Source organism: Melanaphis sacchari, unplaced genomic scaffold (assembly GCF_002803265.2).
Source record: "Melanaphis sacchari strain LSU unplaced genomic scaffold, SCAv2.0 Contig64_pilon_pilon, whole genome shotgun sequence".
NCBI classification, from domain to species: Eukaryota; Metazoa; Arthropoda; class Insecta; order Hemiptera; family Aphididae; genus Melanaphis; species Melanaphis sacchari.
In genome coordinates, this window is record NW_020271462.1 from 2091196 (window position 1) to 2116179 (window position 24984).

Here is a 24984-nt window from a genome sequence, read left to right on the forward strand (position 1 = left end):
ATAATATAATACCTACTAATATAGATCTAATAATTGTGTTAAGGAATATAGGCTCAATGCATATGCAACTAAAAATAATCACTGAAAATACTAAGCGACGATAATAAACTCAGATTTTCTTTTGCTATAAGTCGTTAAATGGCGCATACTGTGACTTATTTATTAAAATTCTACATAATTTTACAAGTACATGCATTTTAATAATATGATAAATTTATTAGCACCTAATTCATTAAATTAATTATAATAGAAGTCGTAAGGTATGTGAATAAAGTCGCCTCTATTTCTGCGAGGAACCTGTTGTGAATAAAATGTATCAAATATTTGTACATATAATAAATATATACAAGACACTATGATAGTATTATATTTAGAAATGTTCGTGTGATGTATATGCATATAGGTTTGTAAAACCTGAGTTAAAACTTGATGAAATAGTAGCGTAACACAAATAATGACGAAATTTTCGAAATTTAGTTAATGGATAGAAACCGCCGCCAACAACTTGCTATGAATATGCTGAATTCAAATGGTAGATATCAAAAATTAAAGTGACAAGAGTTATTTTAAGTCGTTTTCATGAATATAAATTTCCCATGATAAATAATTGTATCATTGTCTTATTATTATTTAAATTATTTAAATTTTTAGAGCCGAGGAGATGGATTACAAACCGACATTGAAGTCACTAATGAACAAATTGCTTGTGGTTTCCCAGCTTTACATGTTCGTAGAGGTAGTGAACCAGCTCTTAATCAATTACCACTTGAATGTCGTAAGTGTAATCTATGTTAAGACTTATTATTATAAATTTGTTCATTTTTTTTATTTAAAAATATATTTATTTATAGCAAACAATGTGGGAAAAAGAAATAGCAATACTAGACCTGCAGCATCAGGTCAATCTAAACGATGGTCAGCAGCTCCTATGATTCACGACCCTAAAGAAAAATTAAGAACCGTAATTACAATTTTAATATATTAACTAATTTAATAAATTATATCATTCAAAATACATTTTTTCACATTTTCAATGTGGTAGAAGTATACATCCATGATATTTTTAATATCTATTCATTAGCAATACATTTTAATTAAATAATATCTGTTATATGTATTTAAGTAACCAGAGTATTATTTTATCATAACATTAATATAGACCAAATACATCAATATAATTGTGTAATATTTTTAAGGTTAATATAATATATAAAATAATATTAATAATTTACATTTAAGGATGATTACATGAAAATCAATGGTTTTGGTTTATCTGACAAATGGAGGTGTTCTGAAGAAGATGAAGATGAGTTAGAATTAGGGGATGAAGATAAACCACCAATTAGCAATCATTTTCTAGCACCTTCATTTAATCGTGATTCTTCAAATCGTCTATCAATGCAGTTTTTAGGAGAATCATCAAGGTTTGACTTTATATTTTTATCATGAAATAAAACTAACTATTTTTTTATTTTTTTTTTGTTTATTTGTTTAAATTATTAGTGGATTTCGATGGGCAGAAGCTGCTGATTTAGCAAATAATCGAGCTTTATCATTATCATTACCAAGAGACCACAGAAGAAAAGAACCTTTGGGCCAAGCAAATACAAATCCTAGTCGCTTAATAGAGTCACAAAAGTATTAAATTAATTAAATTAGTATGATTCATTAATTTAAAATTGTATGTTTTTCAGCACTGAATTTATAGTGTTAAGCACTGGTGGTGGCTCATTAGGTATTCATGTTGTCCCAGATTATAATGCTCTGGGCAAAGAACGTGGTCTTCTGGTTCAAGGTATTGAACCTGGTGGTCGGGTACATTGTGATGGTAGATTAAAAGTATATGATCGAATTGTAGAAATCAATGGCCGTTCATTATTGGATCAACCATTCAATGCGTAAGTTAAGACCTTTATAAATATTGAAAATAATTATTAGTAATATTTGTCCTTCACAGTATACAAGAAATATTCCGAGATTCACTGCATTCTTCAGAGCTCAAACTTAGAGTAATAAAACATAAAAATAATATGGACCTTCAAGCTAGTCAAAATACGATATCTGGTAATAAAAAACAGCCACCACCTCCAGTATTTCCTAAACCATCCTCAAATACCACTACAACTTATAATAATAAAGAAAATGTCTCTACTGGATCATCTGATAAAGATAAATGTATTTAATTATAAAATAAAAAAATTTGTGCTTGCAATTTATTTGTGGTATTTTATATATGTTATAGTTACCTCAAATACTAAAATAGCCACTGTTTCACCAACCAAAAAAATATCAGCATCAACACATACAGCATCCAATATTTTAATGGTGGCTAATACAAGAAAAATTGGAAAGAAAATGGAATTAGAACTTACTAAAGGACTTCATGGACTTGGATTTAGTATAACAACCAGAGATAATCCAGCTGGCGGAAACTGCCCTATTTACATTAAAAATGTGTTACCAAAAGTAATGTTTACATATAGTTGTTTTAAAAATTTAAATATGATATCAATTTGATTTTTTTTTAGGGAGCTGCTGTAGAAGATGGAAGATTACGACCTGGTGATCGATTGTTAGCAGTTAATGGTACAGAATTGACGGGCAAGACTCAATCTGAAGCAGTTGCTATATTGCGAAAAGTTCCATCTGGTGCAAAGGTTAAAATTATTGTTTCTAGGCAGGAAGATGTTGTAATTAGCCAAGTTGGACAAAAATCTAATCAAGTAAGTTAAATGAAAGACATAAACTTGTAGTTTTAATAATAATTTTTTTTTTTGTTAGGATCTAGAAGAAAATCATGAACGAGAAGTAGGGCTTTCATCAGACAGTCAATTAGTAGAAACAAATGAAAAATCCAATAATAATAATAATACGGTTCAGGTATAATAATTAAATATTTTAAAAATCAATAAGACCATTCATGTATTATAATTTTTGTTTCTAAACATTTAATTCATACTTTACTCATTTATTAGGAATATGTTAAAAGCTTAGAAGAAACACAAACATTCCCTTGGAGACATAAAGAAATACTGACTTTTGACATTCCTGTGCATGATTCAGAAAAAGCTGGTTTAGGTAAAATACTTTTTGAATATTTTTTTTGTATATTCTTTAATATGTATTTATTTTTTAGGTATTAGTGTAAAAGGTAAAACATCATCTAATAATAATTCTAATGATAAAGAATTTTCTCAAGATTTAGGTATATTTATTAAAAATGTTATCCATGGTGGTGCAGCTTCAAGGTATTTATTTATTAAAATATTATGTGTATAATTATAAGGTAAAAAAAAAAAATGATATAACTTTTAGGGATGGTAGACTACGTACTAATGACCAGCTATTATACATAAATGGTATGTCATTAATTGGTCAAACTAATGCAGCAGCTATGGAAACATTGCGTAGAACTATGATGAATGTGGATCCTGGGCCAGTACCTGGAGCTATCTCATTAATAGTAGCTCGTCGACGTAATAGTTCTCCAACATTAGATAGAAGACGTAGTCGTGACTCCTCTTCAAGTCTTCTAACAGATTCATCGGGTAAATAATTTATTATTATTTTACATATTTTATATTTTAAACAGAAATTACTTATATTTATAATTTAATTTATCATAGCAAACACTGAAACATTTAGTCGAGCTGAAAGTAGTGATAGTAGTACCCAAAATACGGCAGAAAATTCTGGAACAAGTGAAAACTCTGATACCACTGTTATTTTTATGCATCAAAGACAAAGTTCAGAGAGTTCAAAACGGAATACATTACCTACCGATACTTCTCCAGGTAACTAAAATTTTTTTAGTAAAATATATAATGTTTAAACTTGAAAACAATTGTTTATAATTTATTTAGATGGAATTGCAATTCGTAATCCAGTTTTGGAAAGGTTAACTGGACACACAAATCGTTATAATGCATTACGCAATGAAAGTTATTATAAGGTAAACTTAAAAATAAAAATTTACTTTAAATGCAATTTGATTATAAATTAACTAATAATTATAGGCTACTCATCAAACGACAATTATGTTGAAAGAAGAAGAAAAATTAAACAGCCCTACTGTAAATCCATCATCAGAAGAAATGTTAATCATTGAAGAAGACCCACCAATTTATAATAGTGTTAGGTAGGGGTTTGTATTTTAACATAATTGTTAATTTAGCTTGTAATAACATATTGTCTATTTTATAAAAATGTATTTAATTTGTGTGATCTTAAATTAACATTTAACTGTAGTATGTTCATTGATTTTAAAAATTTCATCATTATTTAAATTTTATTTAGTTTATCTAAAATTTATACTTTGGATCTAATATTAATTATCATTTAATTTTTAATATCAATTTCGATTTTAATATGATCTTAATATTCATTTTTTTTTTTTTTTTTTTTTTTTTTTGTATCTATACTTATTATACTCAACAATGAACATAAAACATGTTCAAAAACACATGTTTAACGTGTTTTATATTACTTTTTACTATATTTTTTATTATCTATTATAAAATTGAAAAAAACAAATCAAAAGGAAAGTTTTGAAAAAATAAAAATTAGATCTCAGCCAACCAACAACTATTCATCTCATTTATACTTTATAAATATTATTTTAGATCTTTTGTGAAAGTTAAATAGTTTTATCAAATTATATAGTTAATTTTCAGTGATAAAAATCACTTATTTTTTATTCACACTTTTTATATATTATTTGTTTAGTCGGAAAAAAATAGAGGAAGAAAAACCATCACCAATTGTAACTCCACAAACAAGGACTGGTTCAACTAGTACTGATGTTACTTATGCCAGCCAGTATGTTAAATCTTATGACCTAAATTAAAAATATTGTATTTATGTAATTGCATTTTTTTTTTTTTTTTTTAAAGATTATCATTGGATAATGCCAACTCAGGATTTTCAAGAGATGCATTTGGACGGCAAAGTATGTCTGAAAAACGACATGCGACATTAGATGCTAAAAATACCGATACATATCAAAGAAATAAGAAATTGCGCGAAGAGCGTGGAGATGATACGAAAAGTCGTTAGTATGATACAAATTTATATTGTGTATATAATTTAAATTTTATTTCTGCTTAGGCAACAGTTTTCCATCAAAACACCAACTTGGTCCTTCTCTTGGGTTGAAAAAATCATCCAGTCTAGAATCATTACAAACAATGGTTCAAGAAGTGCAAATGACTGATGGTGGATCAAAACGAGGCAATGTTAAAGTAGTGCGTGGTAGAGGATGTGATGAGAGTTTTAGAGCTGCTGTTGACAAGGATGGTCCATTGTCCTTACATGAACTAAGATTGGAAACATGTTTGTATATTTTATACATTAAGTAGAAAGTATTGTTTAATTTGAATGATCATTTATTTATTTTTACCATTTCACAAGATTAGATAGATTACATTAAATGATAAAGTTCAAGATTGTACAATTTGTATTCAATTGTTATAAAATCACTAATTACAATATTTTTTATATTTGTTATAAGTTACAACCTTTAGTTTTCATATTGTTGGTATTTATTAAAAGGTTAATATTTGTTATTTCCCAAACTTTGATTATTTTACAACTTCCCTGTGAGTTATAATGTAAGATATGTATAAATAATTTACTCAAATTAAAACTTATTTAAATTATTTTTTATTTTTATGTTAGATAAACAATTAAAAAAAAATAATAAAATAATGTTTAATTATATTTATTAAATTTCATTATAAATATAAAAATCAATCAATTTTTTTGTCTAATTATGTGTTGTAGATGGAAAGGAAAGTGATGATCATCCAATTGGTCGTAGACAGTCTTCACTTCATTCTCCAATAAATTACAAAGCTCCAAATTTACCACCAGCCGTTGCCAAAAAAAAACCAGGATTACTTAAAGGGATAGGTTCCATGTTTAGGTTAGTTTAAAATTATTTTAAAATAATAACACATGTTTTATACATTTTTATATTTCAGATTTGGTAAACCTCGGCGAGGACCAGATTTAAATGGTACTTTAAGCTCAGAAGAAGATAATTCTGCTGACCGTGAACGAGAAATAGCTAGAAGAAATGCTCGTGATGAACAACTTAGAATACAAGAACAATACCAAAGACTAATTCAGCGACAGGCAGAAATGGTATTTAGTTCATACATGACATGTCATTAGCATTTTATAAAATATTATAACATTTAAAGTGTTGGATCAGATAAAATATTCTAAAAGAGTTATTCTACTTTTTAAAACACATTATGAAATGAGCATTATTTACTTATTTATTATATTTGTTATTTGCCCTTATATGTTCACTAAGCTAAAATCTTTTAAAATAAACTTTCTTATATTATTATTATTAATGATAATTTTTAATTTATAACTTTAATTTAAAAAACATCATAAAATTTAATGTATTATTGTCAATAGAAAAAATATTTTATTTACAATTACTTATTTAAATTTAATTAAAAAAATAATAAGTAATTCTATCGTTGAGATTTTATGCCTTATAAACAGTAAAAAATTCCCAATGAAAAAAATATAAAAATTCTAGAAAAATATGTTTAAAACTTTATTTCTCAAGTTTTTAAACATTGTAAAACAGAAACATGTTGTATAATGTTCATTTTTTTTCCAGGAAAAATTTTAAAATACTAAAATCTCTAAAATAAAAGAATTTTTTTGCTTTTAAAATAATTTGCAATTATGTTAATGGTAATTGATACAGATACATATTGTATGTCTATTACACGTTTGACATTATTTGATCACGGTTTATTTTTACCAAAATTCTGATTTTTAAAACAGCTAAATGTCTTATACTACAATTTATGTTTGTGTCAATAATAAATTGTTTAATGTTTTAAAAATATTATTAAAATATTCAAGTTCTTCTAAAATATCTCCCCATTTATGAGGCTACATTTTAAAACATGTGAAAGGTTATTTATATAAAAATCCCAGTTATAGTTATAACAACTTTTTTTAAATGTGTATTATTTTGCTTGATTACATTAAACCACTTTATTAAAAAAACATATTACTACTTTTCTTTACATTTTAGCAAGAACAAAATAACTGTAGAGAAGTAGCTATAGATGATGGTACTACTACTAATTATAATAACATGCCGGCAAAACCATCTAATCCTGAACAATCTCGTATGGATCGTATCCAACAACTTAGAGCTGAACATCAAAGAAGACACATGGAACGTAGTGGAAAGTTAATTCCAGATGAGAGGGAAGAAAATCATTATGAATCTGATGTTCGACCGGTATATATTATGTTATGCAATCTTGAATTTATTTTAATACTAATTTATTTTTTTTTTTTTTATTAGTCCATTGGTAATACTCAAAATGCAATTAATAGACCGGGTAGTCGTGTAGGTATAATTGATTCTTCTCGATTTAACCATTACGTCAATTTCCAAGAAATACAGCAGAATCTTAGGTTAGTTTTATTTCAATAATAATGTGAATTTTTAATCACTTTTTTTTTTTTTTGCTGATCATTTTGTATGTTTGTTTTGCATGTTAATAATCAATGCGTGTTTTTAATTTATATTTTTTTAATTCCAAACATATATACAAGATTGAACAATTATTATATGCATGGTGTTAAATTTAATTGGTACATACTGATAACTGATTGATATCAATGATTACGCAGTATAAAATATATATATATATATATGTATATATATATATTGCATGTAATACATTTATTGGTTGATAAGTGCACTTGGTTGTGATTATAAGAATGTACCAAGGTTTGGGAAAAGTCCTTCTGGAACATCTTTATTATTACATCAATAATTTTCTCAACTATTGGTGATATGTGTCAAACTCCTCAAACTAAGATTAATCATCATTAATCATAGATTGTGGCGTTAAATAAAAAAATGTGGTGTTAATTGATATTTTTTTTTCTTCTATGTCATATGCATGCTTTGCACTTTTGATTGTAGTTTGATGCATGAAATACCCGGCGTTAAGCTTCGACACCATGGCAAAACAAAAAAAACTGTGTCTTGCTATTATGACACTGACGATGAGAGGTAGGTTATTGTTTCATACCAAAATAACCTTGGTTTTATTGTGATATGTGCAATTTTTCCATTCAATTTTTATTATTTATTATTTATTTTTTTTTAAACATAGAAATTTTAATGCATTATATGTAACATTTAAAAGTTTGTCAATTGGTACAAATTTCTTAATATGTTTGATAATCAGGGACACTAGATTCGAGCAAATTTTAATAATCTATATATAGTAGAACATTCAAGATGTATATAAAAAAATAATTTCCTCTAGCAGCTTCTTGGCACTCAAATGTGGTCACTGAAAAACTAAGCTACAAGTATAACATTTTACTGCCTTTTAAATTGTTATCTTGAATGTTCTATAGTACAATAAACAAAATAAACTATAATTTACTTAATTATAGTAATGTAAGGGTTTATCTTAATTTTTTATTAATCTTATAAACCATTTTGTTACAATTATGATATTTGTTTATTGTTACAATACTTTATTATACTTGTAGGTATTCTTCGACTCATTATTTACACATTATGCTAAATATAAAATAAAGAATCAGAAATTGTATAGATTTATATTACAGATAATATTGTTATCAAAAAAATTATTTTCTACTTTTTATTTATATTTTATTGCTGTATGGAAAAACAATAAATTATAGATTTGTTTTTGCAGGTCCTTATTGTGCATATCTATGTTTTTAGTATACATTGTTATATTCAATAACCTTTACACTTAAATGTTAAAATTTAATCCTTTACCAGTTAATGAACTAAATTGGTATTCGTTTAGTATGTAACCTACTGGTCGAGGTACCTACCGTATAAGGTGTTTATTTTGCATGTGTGACCTACCGGGCCAAAAATTAATTTAAAAACATTCAAATTAAAAATTATTTAATATTAGATTATTTTATTATTACAGATTATGGATTACATTCAATATCAATCAAAATTAATTTAAAAACAGTCAAATTAAAAATTATATAATTAGGTTATTTTATTATTACAGATATCAATACAATCCATGTATCAGTTCCGTGCATTTTTGTAGGATTTTAGTTTTTAATACTCCCATGAACATTCAAATGCTTGTGTATAAGCTCCAGTAGTTAGATCAACAAAATTTTTTGAATTTGATCATCGATGTCGAATGGTTTACTGTTTAATGATCATAGCCTATATTTTTTAAACAAGAATATGCTCTCCATTAATCTTGGTAGATCACACCACTAAACTCAGTAATGCAGGTAGGTCACATACTAAATTCGATTTTCGATCGGTAGGTCACATACTAAACGAATACCACTAAATCTCTTACTGATGATTAACTACTAAAGTTTTAAGTCATAATACTTTTAGCCCAAAAATATTATATAAAAATAGAGCATCTTTTTTTAATACCTTTATTTCATCTTATAAAAAATTTCTAATAATTTCTAAATATTACACATTTTTACATTATTCATTTTTAGAATATTTTTATAATATTTCAACAATTAGCAATATATTTATTTTTTTGACGTTGGGACCCATAAATCATAATAATTTTATTTGTATTTTTGTTTATTTAAAGGTCTTATGTTTAGATATTAAAACATTTATTGACATTTGTTTGAAATTATTTTTTTTATTTTTTTTTTGTTAATATTCTCTTTAGCCGAAGACAATTGCACTATCATTCTCAAAGACGCGACCCCAAGGAATCTGTTGCAAGACCTAGTTCCAATTATTACGAATATGAAAGTGTGATGAGATCGTTACCATATACGACTGGTGGTGCATCACGTCTGGTGGACAACAATTCTAACTCGTTGACTAGACAAGGTGAGTTGTCCCCCTCTCCCACCAACCTCCGTACTTATGTATAGCCGCCAGCACGTCTCTCAATCTTTCACTCATACACACCTACACCCACACGCTCTTCCCCTGTTTAGTAGACAGTGTTACTCAAACTGCGGCAGTTGCAGCAATGAACAACAACAAAAATGGTGTTGCTCGTAGTCAAAAACAACAATCGTTATCTCGGCATCATTATCCCGTTCCAGCAACCAAGTCACCAAACTATGCGCTGTACAACTATAGTGGTGATGCTCAAGGTCACAACAGTGTCCAACAGCAACAACAACAGCAACCACTACACAGAGGATCGGCAAACAATAACAATTATGCTAGTGTTATGTACCATCAACATCAACAACAGCTGCAAAGATCTTCACCGCAACAAGGACCTTACATAACCCAAGTAACCATTCGTGATAACAAACATATAATACAAAGTCCTAACATTTAATACCATATTCCTTGTAGGAACAATATTTTTTGATAAAATTATTATTAATCTCCTATTAAACTATGTTTTTGTTTTTTTTTTTTATTAACACATTGACCATGTTACAATTTTTTCCTTTCTTTAATGTTTTTTTCACGGTTATTTTAGTTATTTACATCATCACACATAGTCTTAATTTTAATCTTTTACTTTAATATGTTTTACCAACTTTTTATAGCAATAGATGTTTTTTTTTTATTTTCTTAAATAACCACTGTATATTTTCTCAATTTTTTTATATTTATATATATTTACATGTGTTTGTAAATATGTCAATCACATCAGTAATAATTGAATTGATTAAGTTTTTTTTTTTTTTTAATTTGTCATTTATACTATTATAAAAATACTTTGCAAAATTTTCAATAAATTTTAACCCAATCCATTTATTTAAATTATTAATGCAACTTTTACATAATAATTAACTTAACAGACATTTTGTGTAATTTATTTAAATTTTTAGGTGGGTTATCATTTGAACAAATATAGTATTTAATTATTTTTCAACAAAATTAAAAAAAAAAAAAGCTTTAAAAGCAAGGCTATAACAAATTTACCAAAACAATTTATTTTATATAAAAACAGATTATTAAATGTTGTGTGTTAAATATTTTGTAATTGTTCAGATACATTTTTATTTTTAAATTAAATTTTCCTGTGATATGATGTGATCTAATCATTTTATGTAGGTACATAATTTTTTTATAAGATGTTACGCAATTAAATATACCACTTGCTATGAATAAAATTAGTGCCTTAAATCAACAATTTATTATATATATATATATATATATATTAGGGTTGGGCTTAGTCTTTATTTCTAATACTTAATAACTAAAAACACTATGGCCCACTATATATAACACATATTTATTATTGTTGTTTATCATTCTTTTATACTTTTTGTCATGTTTATTCTTGTTATCATTTTACATAAATAAGTAATATTTAATTTAAAAAAATATCATTTTAATTATCTTACCGTGCATGTACATTATAGCCTATAAACAATAGTTCTAATTCATATTTTATTTCTTTAGAGAATTATCCAATTTGTTTTATTTTTTTTTATTCAACATAGTTTTCAATTAATTTGTATTACCTTTATAATGTGTCGGCCGTCCATAAATAGTATAAATGGAATATATTTATTTTTTTTTTATTTGCATATAAGTTATTGTTTTGTGCCATCATATAAATAATAATTGGAATACAAACATTCCAAAATGTTTCCACTCATAGTGTCCTGTTGCCTTAGTTTTAAATTAGACTAAAATCTATTATGTAATAATATATATTTTTATTTTGCAATACTAAGAGTTGCTCAACTATGTAAATTTAGTACTTAAAAAATACCAAATTACTCACGCAGTATTAGCAATGCGTTTTATTTTCTTATATTGTGTGTTGTCTCCCTACAGTATTTTTAATTTTTATTACATTTATTTTGTTAATTTCTTATTGCCTATTATTAATTCATATTGTATTACTATTAATGTTTATAAGTTCCTGTTAAATGATATGAAACAGTTATTAAATACAGCCTAAATCACTTCTTCAACAGTTTTCTCTCTTATAGCTTTTAAAATTAGATACATATTATATTATATCCCTAAAAAAAATTATATCACATAATTAAAATATTTTTATTTTAACTATTAATTAATAAATGCAAAAATGTATTTTGTATACAGTATATTAATTATTTGTATTAAATTATTAGTTAAGTAAAAAATACTATGTAAAATTGTCAACCATAAGTAAAATATGTATCATGTAGATAATAATGTAAACAATTACGCATGCATATTAATTATAAATTACTTGTTACTTACAAAATTATTATTATGTATTAAACTTTATGATAAAAATAAAATTTAATTTATTTTGAATACTACGTGATATCATAAATAAATTTATAGTATTTAATCATTTTAATATTAAAATGGTTACAGTAATTCTATTATTTCTAATGGACACTTTTTTCTTTATTTATATTTTTATCCTATTTTTCTGTTAAAAATCTATATTTTAATGGCATTTAAAGTTGTTTACTTGTTTTATATACAAGATTCAATTTAATCAGAAATTTTAAAAATAACTATTAATAATTTGAAAAATTACTTATTAACATTGTATGCTAGTAGATATCATGGGTGACATACATCTTAATTATATCTTTTATTTGATATTATAATTATTCATTATTGACTGTGAAGTAAATAATTTATTTTTATATTATAGAATATAGATTAATTACTATACACAAATAAATAACATTTATGATGTGTTTTTGGTGTGAATTCTTTTTAAACCCTCTACACAAAATGCTGTATGTTTAAAAATAAGTAAATCTTAATTCAAAATTAATCATAAATGTTATGAATTAATAATATTGAATTTATAAGAGCTTAAAATATATATTTTTAACATTTATGAAGCATCATAATAACTGTTCTATAGAAATGTAAAATGATTAATAAATGTTTATTCTTTTTTTTAATATTATATTTACTTGGTACAGTAGAAAAGTACAAAGGGTAGGTTTTAATTATTTAAAAGAGCATAATATTAAATTTAGTATTGCTTTAAAAGGATATGTTAAGCTAATTGTATGATAAAACTGTAGTAACACATAGTATAATAAAATATATTTGTTTAAATAAATAATTACAAAATATTTGATTATGTAATTATTAGACATAATTAGATGAAAAAAAAATAATACTTTCATGGCATAACCACAATGGTTATCTAAGTATGATAATAGGTGAGTACTATTATTACTGACCATACCTGAGTCAAATTAATTAGGTACTTGTTGACAGATAAAAATGAATCATGTCCATTTGTTTACATCTGATGATGAAATAATGAGGTCAACTTATGGTGAGCAAATCAAGTTCATGCTGAAAAATAAATAGTTTTTAATATTAAAATATTTAATTACTATTAGGTGGTCTGAACTCAGAAATTACTTTTATTGTATACAAAAAAAAAAAAAAAATAATAAATATAGAATTATGTGCATTTGGGTTAGTAGATTTCTATTAATGGCGATTTGAGTTTGCTAAACTCAAGAAGCAATCTTGTTATAATGTTATGCCACTCAATGTACTCGCCCATCTACCTACTAAATTTACTAATTCTTTGTAAAAAAAAAAAATACAAATGTACAAATGACTTTGTAATGGTTGGTTTGTTTTCTAATCCATACATTAGTTCATTATCTATTTCAAATTAGAATCTTTCAATAATTATTAAAATATTAATATAATTTATGTGTTATCTGTATCTAGGAAAAGCAAATGAAGATAAAGTTAAAAGAAAAATACTTATTGTTTCTTGAAGATAATTCCAACGTATTCCAGGACACATAAATTTATAGAGTAAAATAAAAAAAAGTATTGACATAGGAAACAAATTTAAAGATATGATAGACGGGTATATGCATATTTATAAATAAGGGAGAAAGTAGATTATCACTTTGCTGTACATTAGATGTCAAGTGTACTTTGTTGTTTTGTTATTGAGTACCTAGTTCACTAATTTATAGTGCACATATTATAATAGTTTATGCTAAATTTAAATTCAATGATAAATCATTCTTTAAAAAAATTCTAAGTAGAGATGATTAGCCTATATAACTTAGTATACTTATTGGTATTTTATGATATATTTACCTATTTTATATTTATATTTCCATTAAATTTACTTACTTACCTATTATAACTACTCTATTGGTTATATTTATATATCTAGTAGATAAGGTAAGTATGTTGAATTAATGTTTTTCAAAAACATTGAATGAAAATTTTATTGATTACCTAATTTATATGTAATCTGTATTCAAAGTTAACCTTAACACCTAACATAATACTCATTTATTGTATACAGAGTCACTGAAATATGTTATTGTTTAGTTAATTATTTTTGAAAAAAGATTATCCACTATTTGCACTTTATAGAATAGATAATCACTTTTTGGTAATAAAATACTATTATGTAACTATGCAGTATAAATTAATAATATTTATCGAATATTTAAGATTTGAAAATAGGTATCTGGTCAAATATATATATTATATTGTAAAAATTATAATGACTTTTTTTTTATAGTCAAATATTGAAATAATAATAATTTCTGTCTCAGATGGCTATTTTCGTACAACCACGCTAACATGTCAAAATTTAACTTTTACGTGGTGGTTATGGTAATTTTTCCCCATATATATATATATATATAATAATACGATTTACTATTTCATTGATTTCTAACTTAACACATCCATTAAACAGTGAAGAAAATTATACTCAATATTGAAGTACAGTTGATATTTAACTGAATACAGCAGAGCGGTTAGATATAGCTACCAACATTGACGTTTTTTAAATTATTATATTGTTATAAAATAACCGTAAGAAGAACTAAGGAACTATACATTATATTGTAACTATATAAGTAACTGATGTTCTTTTTGTCAATAAAACATTTTTATTTTAGATTGTTAATTTTTTAATTAATTATATCTATTTATACGTATTGATATTGGTGGTTAGGTCACTAGGTAAGTATATGACAAAGACCTAACAATAAAATATCATAGTTATTTCATAATATAGTTAAGCTATTCTGGTCTTGAAATAAATTAACAGAAAATACAAGTTCTTTTGTTAACCAAATGTGGTTTTTTCGAATTTGGCCAGTTTGCTTTTAAAATATCAAATTGTTCTTAAACGTTTAATGTACCCTTAATAAAAACTATACTTAAATTTTTTATAGTATAGGTAAGTAATTTTTCTAACATCAATGTGCCTGTTTATTAAATTTCTGTGTTAGCCAGCTATACTTTGCCTACCACCCGACTTACCCGGACAAGACAGCCGGGAGTGACGACAAGACTGGTCCGTACATACGGCTGTTCTCGTGCAGCCGCGCCAGCGGAACGAACTTGCACTTGTACGTGGTGGTAATGGTGGTGGTGGTGATGGCAGTTTTGGTTTTGGTGGTAGCAGTTTTAGTTTTAACGAGCGGTGTCTGCAGCCGAAACGTGGACTCAGTACCCGGAAACAATCGGCACGCATCCGGTACGGCGTACACACGCTTGTGACCGGCTAATCTGCGACTGACGTGCGCCGGCTTGTACGGATAATAGTTGTTGTTACTAGGTCGGTGGCGGTGGCACCGAGTGCCGTTGGTTACCAGAAAGGATTTGTAGTCATCGTCTTGTTGTGTTCGATACCAATTACCCAGCAGCACGAATTGCGATTGGTCATCACTGGATTTCTCCATTATCGTCATCGCCGTAGTCGCCGGGCCACGAATCTGCAGCAGTTGAATATTGTTTATTAGTTTATTACCGATGTATTCAAATCATATATTAGCATAAAAGCCCGGAAAATAGTGAACGAGAGATCGAAAGAGTGAAGAACAGCACCGGAAGGGAAGGGATAACGAATAAGAGTATATAAGTAAAACTGTAGAAATACTTGTGCACGACTTGGAAAGGAGTAATTAATAAACAGAAAATTTTCAATTTTTCACTCCCTTAAATACTAATTGGATACAATTGGTTACAAAATCTTTCATCAAAGTTGAGATTAGAGCATTTTTCCAATAGAAAATATCTTCTGACAAAAAATAAAATAAAAACACCACATCTGATTTTAAAATATAATACATTCTTCGCTGCACTCAAAATCTAATAGATACTAATAATATAAAAATAAAATATTAGGTAGCTTGTAATATTGAATGGAATAAATAATAATATTATAATTACTATTACAGTATTACCTATATAATATGCAATTTGTTCAAAATAACATTTATTAATATAAATATATAATAAAATAATTCTAGAATAAAAACTTAAAATGTTTAGGTTATGAAACATTTATTAAAACATTTTTTCATTATATATAATAAAAACAGATTATTAATTTATGTTAATTATTAAATATTTTGTGATGGTTCGAATAAATGTTTATTAAAATATTCTTAGAAATACAAATGTTATTAATAGTAAATAATAGTATTTATGCTCTTAATATCTAAAATTGTAGGTAATTTGATATTCATAATGTTTAGTTAAATAAAAAATATTATTAACAACGATATTATGATATTATATTGTTTTAAAATGATAACATTCAGCTAGGTATGTAAGGCATGTTAGAATATGTATGTCTACAGACCAGATAGTATAAAGGAAGGTACCTACTTTTATAAATAATTTATTAGCTACTTTATCAAATTAACATGTTTAGAAAATTTTGATATCTATTTATAGTTTATGATTTTAAAATTTCCTATTTTTATTTCATGATATTTATCATTATCAACAATAATTGTTAGTTACTAAAATCTATTCATGTAACATAATACATATGCGTTATAAGGACATAATAATATAAGTTAAATAAAGTATGTATATCAGTCACGAGATACTTACTGACATAAGTAGGGGCCAGAAATAAATCTAATTAAGACGACAAAATATTTTATTGTTTAATGCTAAAGCATGCAAGGAAATGCTGTTATGGAGTTCGACAGATGCGTGTTTGTATATGTGGCAGTTATAACTAGATAAAGAGACAAACGACTATTAGGTACGTGGACCTTGATGAAATATTATAATATATATTTATTTTGAATGTTTAAATGTACCAAAAAGTATAGGTAATTAAACTTTTTCTTGTAATCGTTTGACTTTTATCTTTACAATATAACAATTATAACATGACTGAGATGTTAAAATCATATAGTTATAACTCATAAGGTCTAAAAAGAATGGACATAAAACGATAAATTTACCTTGCTTTAAGTTAACAGTGTTGACAGAATTTAGATTAAAATTTAATTTTAGATAATTTAACCATTAACTTAGGCCTTAGAGTGTTCTAGGGTAAGATGCTGTAAGTTTTAGTGTGTTTCTCAATATAAGAGATACGACAAACCTAACCTAGCCTATTAACCATCTAATGTTACTAAAGTTTTATATCATACAAGTAAAAAAATTTATAAAGTTTAACTATACAAATTTTATTATGTATTTAAATGAAAAAAAAATAATAGTTCTGCTATAAATTATATAAATACCCATATAATCATTCATTAGTACTTGTAACTTAAATTGTTGTTCAATCTTTATATAGATATTTAATAACATTAACGAAAATGTCTAGTACTAATAGCCTAAAGGTTATGATATTTAATTATAACGTAATACTTTTATGATAACTATTTCATATTTGTAAAATTATATAAATTTTTTCATACTGTCAACTGTGTAATTAAATGCTTGATTGCTGCCGAATACCATTGTTGGTCGTCGGGACAAGTACATGTATTTCCGGCATTATTTTGATAATTTTTTGGTTCATCCTCTGTCAAAATAAATTGTCCACCTGGTCTAAATCGAAACATAACAAACAATTTCAACATGTTAAAGTATTAAACCGTGACGTTATACAAAGCCAGTTAGGCTATAGACTATAGTTTAGCTATTTAAAACTATTTATTATTCTTAAGAGGGTTCTACTGATTTTATTTTTCATATTATTTAATAATGTACACAACTTATTTTCTAATAGCAGCATAACTATTATTGGTCGGATAACTTTTAAAATTAAAATAAATTGAATAATTTTTAATTTACTTGCGGTAAAAATCTGACTGCATAACACACCAACACATGTATTAGGTCAAATTTGTTTTACTAGTTACCAATAAATCTAGTTAGAGTAAATTCAAAAAACATTCAAAGAAGTTTTTTTGAGGTAGGTACTAATATTATGTAGTATTATAATGCGTACACTTTTTTTTGGAATCTAATTGAATGCAATAATTCTATTCTTTAATATTTTTTTTTACTTAAAATTTTATAAGCCGGTAAAATACCACAATATATTTGTAGCAATATTATTAAAATCGTATGCTTTATAATAATATTTATTATGCATTATGTAATTTAAAGAATAATATAAATTTCAATTACATGCAATAGTAGTACCTATATAATGATCTAACCTTATCTAACTTAATTTTGTATAATCTAAGTATAAATAAATATGTATTTAAAGTTAAAAAAACTATTAAGATGGTAATAGTAATGAGTGCATAGAATTTCGGGCTTACTTTTTGTCAAATATAACGTTATTATAACATTTGCAAGCCTTGCATTTATATGAATAACTTACTTGGATTATATAAGTGTCATTGCATAAAAAAAAAAGTTGTTACAAAACCAATACATATTTTGTCATTTCGCCTCAATTCTAAAATGTGTGGTATTGGTATCGGATAGTATTGGAGTGAGAGTAAGGGGTGGACTACCAAAGTTGATTTTAAATGAAGAATTTTGCTGGTGATGGCCGTAGCCATATAATAATGTAGTCTTAGTTGTGCCTACCTATGTCATAAACGATATTTTGTTTATTTATTTTTATTAGCACGTAGGTACAAAACACGGGTTAGAGAATAGCCTTATGAAATTTACATTATATTATAAATATCATGTTTATAAACTATAATAATTATATATTAATGATGAACACTTACAGTTTATAACTTATCATAGTAGTAGACGATGATCGATGATTCCTAAAACGATTGAATGAATTGCTGGCTATAGAAATCACCTGGTTTCTTTGGATCGTGAGCACATGCAGTGAACGGTTGCCATGAGCCAGCAATACGACATTTGCGGAATATCGCGTGACGCGATTTTCTTTTTCGCCAATTAGTAGTTGCGGTCCCCAACACGTAGTGGCGTCATCGACAATCGCCATGCTGCTACAATTGTCATCTACATCGTCCAACCGTTTCCGTTTTTGTCCCAACACTAAATCTTTAAACTCATCTTCATTGTCGTCTTCTTCTTCGTCTTCGTCGTTGTAGTCTTCATCGTTGAAGTTATCGTCATCATCATCGTAATCAAAGTCCTCAAATTTCACCTCCTCCTCCTCCTCCTCCCCCACCTCTTCTTCTTTCTCATCTACCCCCTCTACTTCTTCTTCAAACTCCACATCCTCATCCTGTTCATCAATCTGGTTTAGCGCTTGATTCCCTGAACAATGTATCAGCATCTGGGATCGACAACACTTCTCGTATCGTGATTTATTGCCATTTGACCGATGATACGGAGACTGTTTCGTGGGGTACGTTTCCATGCGACAATGTTGTTGCGATCGTCGATACTGATGGTTGCTGCAGTTTTCGGAGAAACGATGGACACGAGGTTTTTTACAGCGATGAATGGTGCTAGAAGTCTGGTTGGCTCTTATTTCTCGGCTTTGGATAACACGTTTGACGGTTGTTTCGGGAAATTTCTTGACAGGTGATATTACGTATTTTGATATAGGATAACTATAATCATAAGATGAAGAATTTAATAAAAAAAAAATTATACTGATTTGGTTAAATCAAATAAACTTTGGTACCTATATTAACAAAAAAATTAAATATAAAATATGTTGTCCTTTGAATTTTAGTATTTAATTACGTTAAAAGTTATCATGGTTCATCGCAGTCTTTTAGATATAATTAATTATATAAATCAATTATTACTAAAGTAAGATGACCTTACATCTCGTTTAAAACAAGATTGTCTTTTTTTTAAATATTAAATAGATATTACTTGTCTAAATTAACTGCTAACGAGACATCGTTTATTACATTTTTAGTGTCAAATAATTCAATTTTAATCTCATTATCTCTCCTTTTTTTGACTTAGTAAACACTGTATTTATACATACTTATAAATATGTATGTAAAATAAAAACGACGACAAACATATTTTGTCAACGCTAAGCATAAAACATGAACTTTAATATTCATTAATGCACTGCACAGTGTAATATACATATTGTTGCGTCCCAATGATAATATCAATTTATATATTAACGCAAAAATGAAAATACTTGATAATATATATCAAGTATAAAGTAAATCTTTTTTTAATTTAAACTTAGATATAAAAATACACTATTGCAAGTACAAAATGTTGGTGAGTAGTGCTACGACTGGCCTCAGAAATACTGATAAACAAGACAGTGAATGGTGTTGCAACCGGCCTCTAAGCTCTTGCCCATATTTCTCTTATAAATGGTTGATTGACAAAGAATCGATTGTGGTGGTGGTAACTTCCAATGACACAAGGATTCATGTTTTTTGATAATAATTATTCTTGTCGGCTCTTGCACACTCAGAGTTTCGACTTTTCTAAGAAGTGAGCGACGTGTAATCATCATATCTAAATTGTCTTAATTAAAATAATACAATGCCCACACTATCTACCCTGACCTCAAATTAATCATATTGTCTTGTCTTATTAACCAATTGGAATATGTGCCACCACACCGTGCAATATATATGTTTTAAAATATACTAAATATTACATGATCTGTAACAATATTATATAGTTATCTCAAAAATATCATTAAAATAAAAATAAAAATCATTTCAATTTTTGTAAATAGAAGTACTTTTAGAGTAGATCCAAAATCGTTTGTTCCACTATTTTAAATATACATATGTGGACGTGTGGTCACTTTAACTTAAAACCCAACGAATTTCATAATTTACCTTACCTGCAGATTACCAAAAGTATTTCGTAAACTTAAAGAGATATCAGGTTTATTTACTACGATATACGACAACATAATAATATACAACCTAGAAAATGTATTTATACCAAACCAATTACTTATTAATACATACACTAAAATATGATCTGAAGGAGTCATCGTCCATTGTATTGATGAAGGCACCATAATTACTTAAACACGAAACCGTTGAAATTAAATTGAATATTCAAAGTATAAAATAAGAAATGTATTAATACATCATTGTCATTATTGATCATAATCATAAATGAAACAATATAATTATTAACTTTAATTGTTAACAGGGTAGTATGGTAGTACAAAATAACTGCCACCATAGAGCATTTTATATAGTTTACTATGATTAGATCTATCGTTTATGCGGTAATAATTTGTGAACTTGTTTATACATACAGATTTTGATAGTAGGTATAATTTAAACGTGGTGATTAATCATCGTTGAAGTAAAAATAAAATTCCACGATGTTTTTATTTACATAGAATATTAAATTAAATAATAATATTACTGTGATTTATATTTATACAATTTTGTGATGTTTGATAATCTTTAGCATAAATTTTGTATGTACTTATACAGATTTATAAAAGGATTTTAAATGTATATAGTAATTAAAAATAATAACATAAAAATTAGCGTAGATATAATAGATAGTAAAGTACAATATAATCTAGATTAATTTTAGATTCTGAGCGGAGCGATGAATGTATTGATTTTACAATCATCTTTTTTTTTTATTTGTGTCTGTAAATACTTTTTGGGCCAGTAAATATGCTTTAATTTGTATTTCAAAAATAATAAATTAATAAATAACAGTAGATACTTTACATTTTCATCAATTTTTATATTATCTTTTAAATTATTTGATAAAATTATCAAATCATTTTAACACTTTTTAAATTATAGGCATACTAAATTTTCATTTTTTTTTTTTTTTGCTTAAATTATAGTTAAAAAAATATTTGCTGACTTGAAATTCTTGAAAATTAAATAAAAATTTTACATCAGTTTTTCTTATATCTGTATAAAAATATTACCTAATATTTAAAAATTTAGTATAAAATTCATCAAGAGTAGTTTATGCTTATATCATAAAATAAAATTATTAGTATATAATGTATATATTTGTAACACTGATTTACTTATAAAGTATAATAATTATTATAACAAATATAGATTTGGCATTGGTATGTGTGATACATTTTTTAATGTTAAAATATTGATATATTTATTGTATTTAGATACTTAGTTATACCTAGTTACCTAGATATTAAAAAAAAATATATATCACAAATTGGACAGGGACATAGTCACATAGGGTGCAACTTCGCTGAACTATTATCTTCTTTTTAATAAACGAAATCGATGCAAATAATAGAAGTAATAATAATAAATTAATTTTTAAAAAAAATTATAGCGCGTAGTATGTAATATAATTTAATGTACTAAGTTCTTTTTAACATTTGCTTTTTTTTTGTTATTTGTTTAAAAAAATGTCTGATATCCTATTGAGTGACTTTTATAAAAATCATTTAAAAACCATTTGTCGATAGTGAACTTTCAGATTTTTATCACTTTTTCTTTATTTTGTTAAAAATCACTCTGCATAGAGTTGGTGTAAGTAATATTACATAATACATAATATATAAATATATAATAACATAAAATACCACATATAACACAGTATATTATACATTTGTATACAAATCTTCGACCATCACAACATTTTTGTTATTTTTTCAACTTAGAATTTTCAAATCTTAATCTAATAAGTAGGGCCCGGAACTTGATGCATTAAATCAAAATTCGCATCTTTTTTTCTAATGTGTTTATACGAGGCTTATCTTTATAGAAATGTGGCTTATATTATGTAAAATTCAATGGAATCATTTTTATTTGGTATTTTTTGGTTATATTTTACTGATTTTGATACATTTTTTTTACATTTTTTACATTTTTCTTTTATATTATTTTGACAAAACTAAATATTTGAAAAAACTAACGTATCATACAGCCCAATCCTTCAACTATTTGTCTAAAAACAGTAAATACCGATTTATTTTTTGTAATTATTTTGTATTACTGACATTATTTTTTATCTTCGTTTTAAATTTAATTACACAGGGCGTGTCTGTAAAAAAAAAACATATTTAATGTATAAAAATATTAACATTGTTTAAATTTAGATGTATAAAATAATAAAAAAATATTAATTTAAAAATGATGATTTATTATTTTAAAAAAACGTAATTTTTTAAAATGTTATGTTATTTTTTGGTGTTTTCAAGGTCATTTTTTATGTTTGTATATCATTTTAATACTTTTTTTGAGTGATTTTTTAAAGATTTTTTAGGTCATCAAGTTCCGGGCCCTACTAATAAGTTAAATTCAATTAGAGCTTACTTAGTCTTTCGCTTTTTCCTTCTAATATTACAAGGTATAACTATAATTTTTAAAAGTTATAATTATTACTATGTTCTACGTTTTAAATCTTAATAACTTTAAATATAAATTTTTTTTAACAATAATAAATATTCATAAATTTGTGTCAAAAATAAAAATAATAATACTTTTACTAGATGATTAATTTCTTTTATGTGTACAAGTATCACATATTAAAAGAATGGAATATCGTCTATTTCTGATCGAGGAACTAACTGTGAATAATAATCGAAGAGTGACGTCTGTCTTGACTTAACACTGCGCCTCAATCTCCCAACATGTGCTTTTAATGAAACGAGCGATGTGTAACATCAGTCTGGAAAATGATATCAGTAAAAATACGTGTATAGCTATCTACAATATTCCTGGTTACGATGCACTGCTACACACCACTTGTTTATCTACTCATTCGTCAAAGTGAAAACGATATTAAAATGATGATCAAGCTTAATAATTATTGATATAGAGCCAAATGACCGTGGCGTAACAAATGTGACGAAAACGTCCCACGGCTACTGTTTTACTAATAACGAAAAGCCGAACATTCTGTGGTTTCACGCTCGCGAGATTACTGCGAATAATTTATGAAAATGTGCAGTTCACACTATACCGCTATTAATTGTAGATAGACGACTGTATGCAGTGTACAATATACTATAAATATTGTGTAAATGTTATCACGATATGTACAGTATGTACAAATATACATGGTATAAGAACGAGGTACTGTATAGACTATACGGCATAGTCTAACTTAACCATGTCTTTGCGAGCAGGTAACTATTTTGATTGTAAAGTAATTCGAGAAATTGTTTATTAATGCAATGAATGGTAAATGTGGTAGGTAACTAATTTAACATAATATGGAGCAAATTCAATAACGAAAAACATAAACAAGGTTTGATATTTAATAACGTGGTAAAATGTTGTCTATTCGTATGCTAAATGAAAGAATAAACATGAGGAAATATCGCAAACGCCAGGAAGTGGCATAATTTTGTGTGTTTAATTTCGATAAACAGAAGTCAGAACCGTTGTTAGATGATATGATTGTTTGATTAAAGACGCTTTCCACTTTCGCCGAGTAGTGCACGACGTATTTCGTAGTTTTGGTAATCTGAGTTTGGTATATATTATTGTGTTTAATATTGGTCACGGTTATTTTACATGAAGTATTGTTAAACGCTGTAATTACACGTCAGGTCAAGTAAATCCGGGTTCACAGTTACGTCGTCTGTCGTATCGCGTTCAAAAGTTGAGCTCAGTTCAACTTCCGGTAGATCATAGCAAATAATAAGCCAATAAAAATACGATACAAGGGACACTATACAACAAGCGATGTAACTGTGAATCCTGCTTTAAACTGGTGAGATAGATAATAGGTATTTAAATTTATCAATAAATTGTGGTATAAATTAATTAATAACATAAATCAGTAAATCAGTGAGTATCATACTATCATATAATTACTTGAGCAAACACGGCAGAAATTAAATAATTACCTAGTACCTTGAGATGCTTTAATACACTATC

General features: G+C 26.2%; 2 protein-coding genes across 6 annotated transcripts in view; one reads left to right on the forward strand and one right to left on the reverse strand.

The window, feature by feature from the left end:
• Positions 1 to 10436, forward strand: part of LOC112600371 (partitioning defective 3 homolog) — a 28632-nt gene extending 18196 nt beyond the window's left edge. For 2 of the 5 annotated variants that reach the window (XM_025347565.1, XM_025347562.1), the window contains exons 3-27: positions 652 to 775; positions 852 to 961; positions 1240 to 1424; positions 1504 to 1638; positions 1695 to 1898; positions 1958 to 2175; positions 2243 to 2466; positions 2529 to 2723; positions 2782 to 2880; positions 2976 to 3078; positions 3137 to 3248; positions 3316 to 3548; positions 3627 to 3794; positions 3864 to 3952; positions 4017 to 4138; positions 4726 to 4818; positions 4893 to 5050; positions 5107 to 5331; positions 5782 to 5923; positions 5982 to 6144; positions 7067 to 7279; positions 7346 to 7458; positions 7976 to 8065; positions 9711 to 9877; positions 9988 to 10436. In XM_025347565.1, coding sequence (XP_025203350.1) covers positions 652 to 775; positions 852 to 961; positions 1240 to 1424; positions 1504 to 1638; positions 1695 to 1898; positions 1958 to 2175; positions 2243 to 2466; positions 2529 to 2723; positions 2782 to 2880; positions 2976 to 3078; positions 3137 to 3248; positions 3316 to 3548; positions 3627 to 3794; positions 3864 to 3952; positions 4017 to 4138; positions 4726 to 4818; positions 4893 to 5050; positions 5107 to 5331; positions 5782 to 5923; positions 5982 to 6144; positions 7067 to 7279; positions 7346 to 7458; positions 7976 to 8065; positions 9711 to 9877; positions 9988 to 10343 — 4041 coding nt within the window. In that variant the 3' untranslated portion in view covers positions 10344 to 10436. The remainder of the gene's footprint in view (positions 1 to 651; positions 776 to 851; positions 962 to 1239; positions 1425 to 1503; positions 1639 to 1694; positions 1899 to 1957; positions 2176 to 2242; positions 2467 to 2528; positions 2724 to 2781; positions 2881 to 2975; positions 3079 to 3136; positions 3249 to 3315; positions 3549 to 3626; positions 3795 to 3863; positions 3953 to 4016; positions 4139 to 4725; positions 4819 to 4892; positions 5051 to 5106; positions 5332 to 5781; positions 5924 to 5981; positions 6145 to 7066; positions 7280 to 7345; positions 7459 to 7975; positions 8066 to 9710; positions 9878 to 9987) is intronic. The other 3 variants (XM_025347563.1, XM_025347564.1, XM_025347566.1) reach the window with 3 other exon arrangements.
• A 7222-nt stretch (positions 10437 to 17658) lies between these two features.
• The window catches only part of LOC112600394 (breast carcinoma-amplified sequence 3 homolog), a 44649-nt gene continuing 37323 nt past the window's right edge, over positions 17659 to 24984 (reverse strand). Inside the window, exons 6-7 of the mRNA XM_025347588.1 lie at positions 18946 to 19752; positions 17659 to 17797 (exon numbers count right to left, since the gene is read on the reverse strand). Of these exons, the coding sequence (XP_025203373.1) occupies positions 17659 to 17797; positions 18946 to 19752 (946 nt within the window). The remainder of the gene's footprint in view (positions 17798 to 18945; positions 19753 to 24984) is intronic.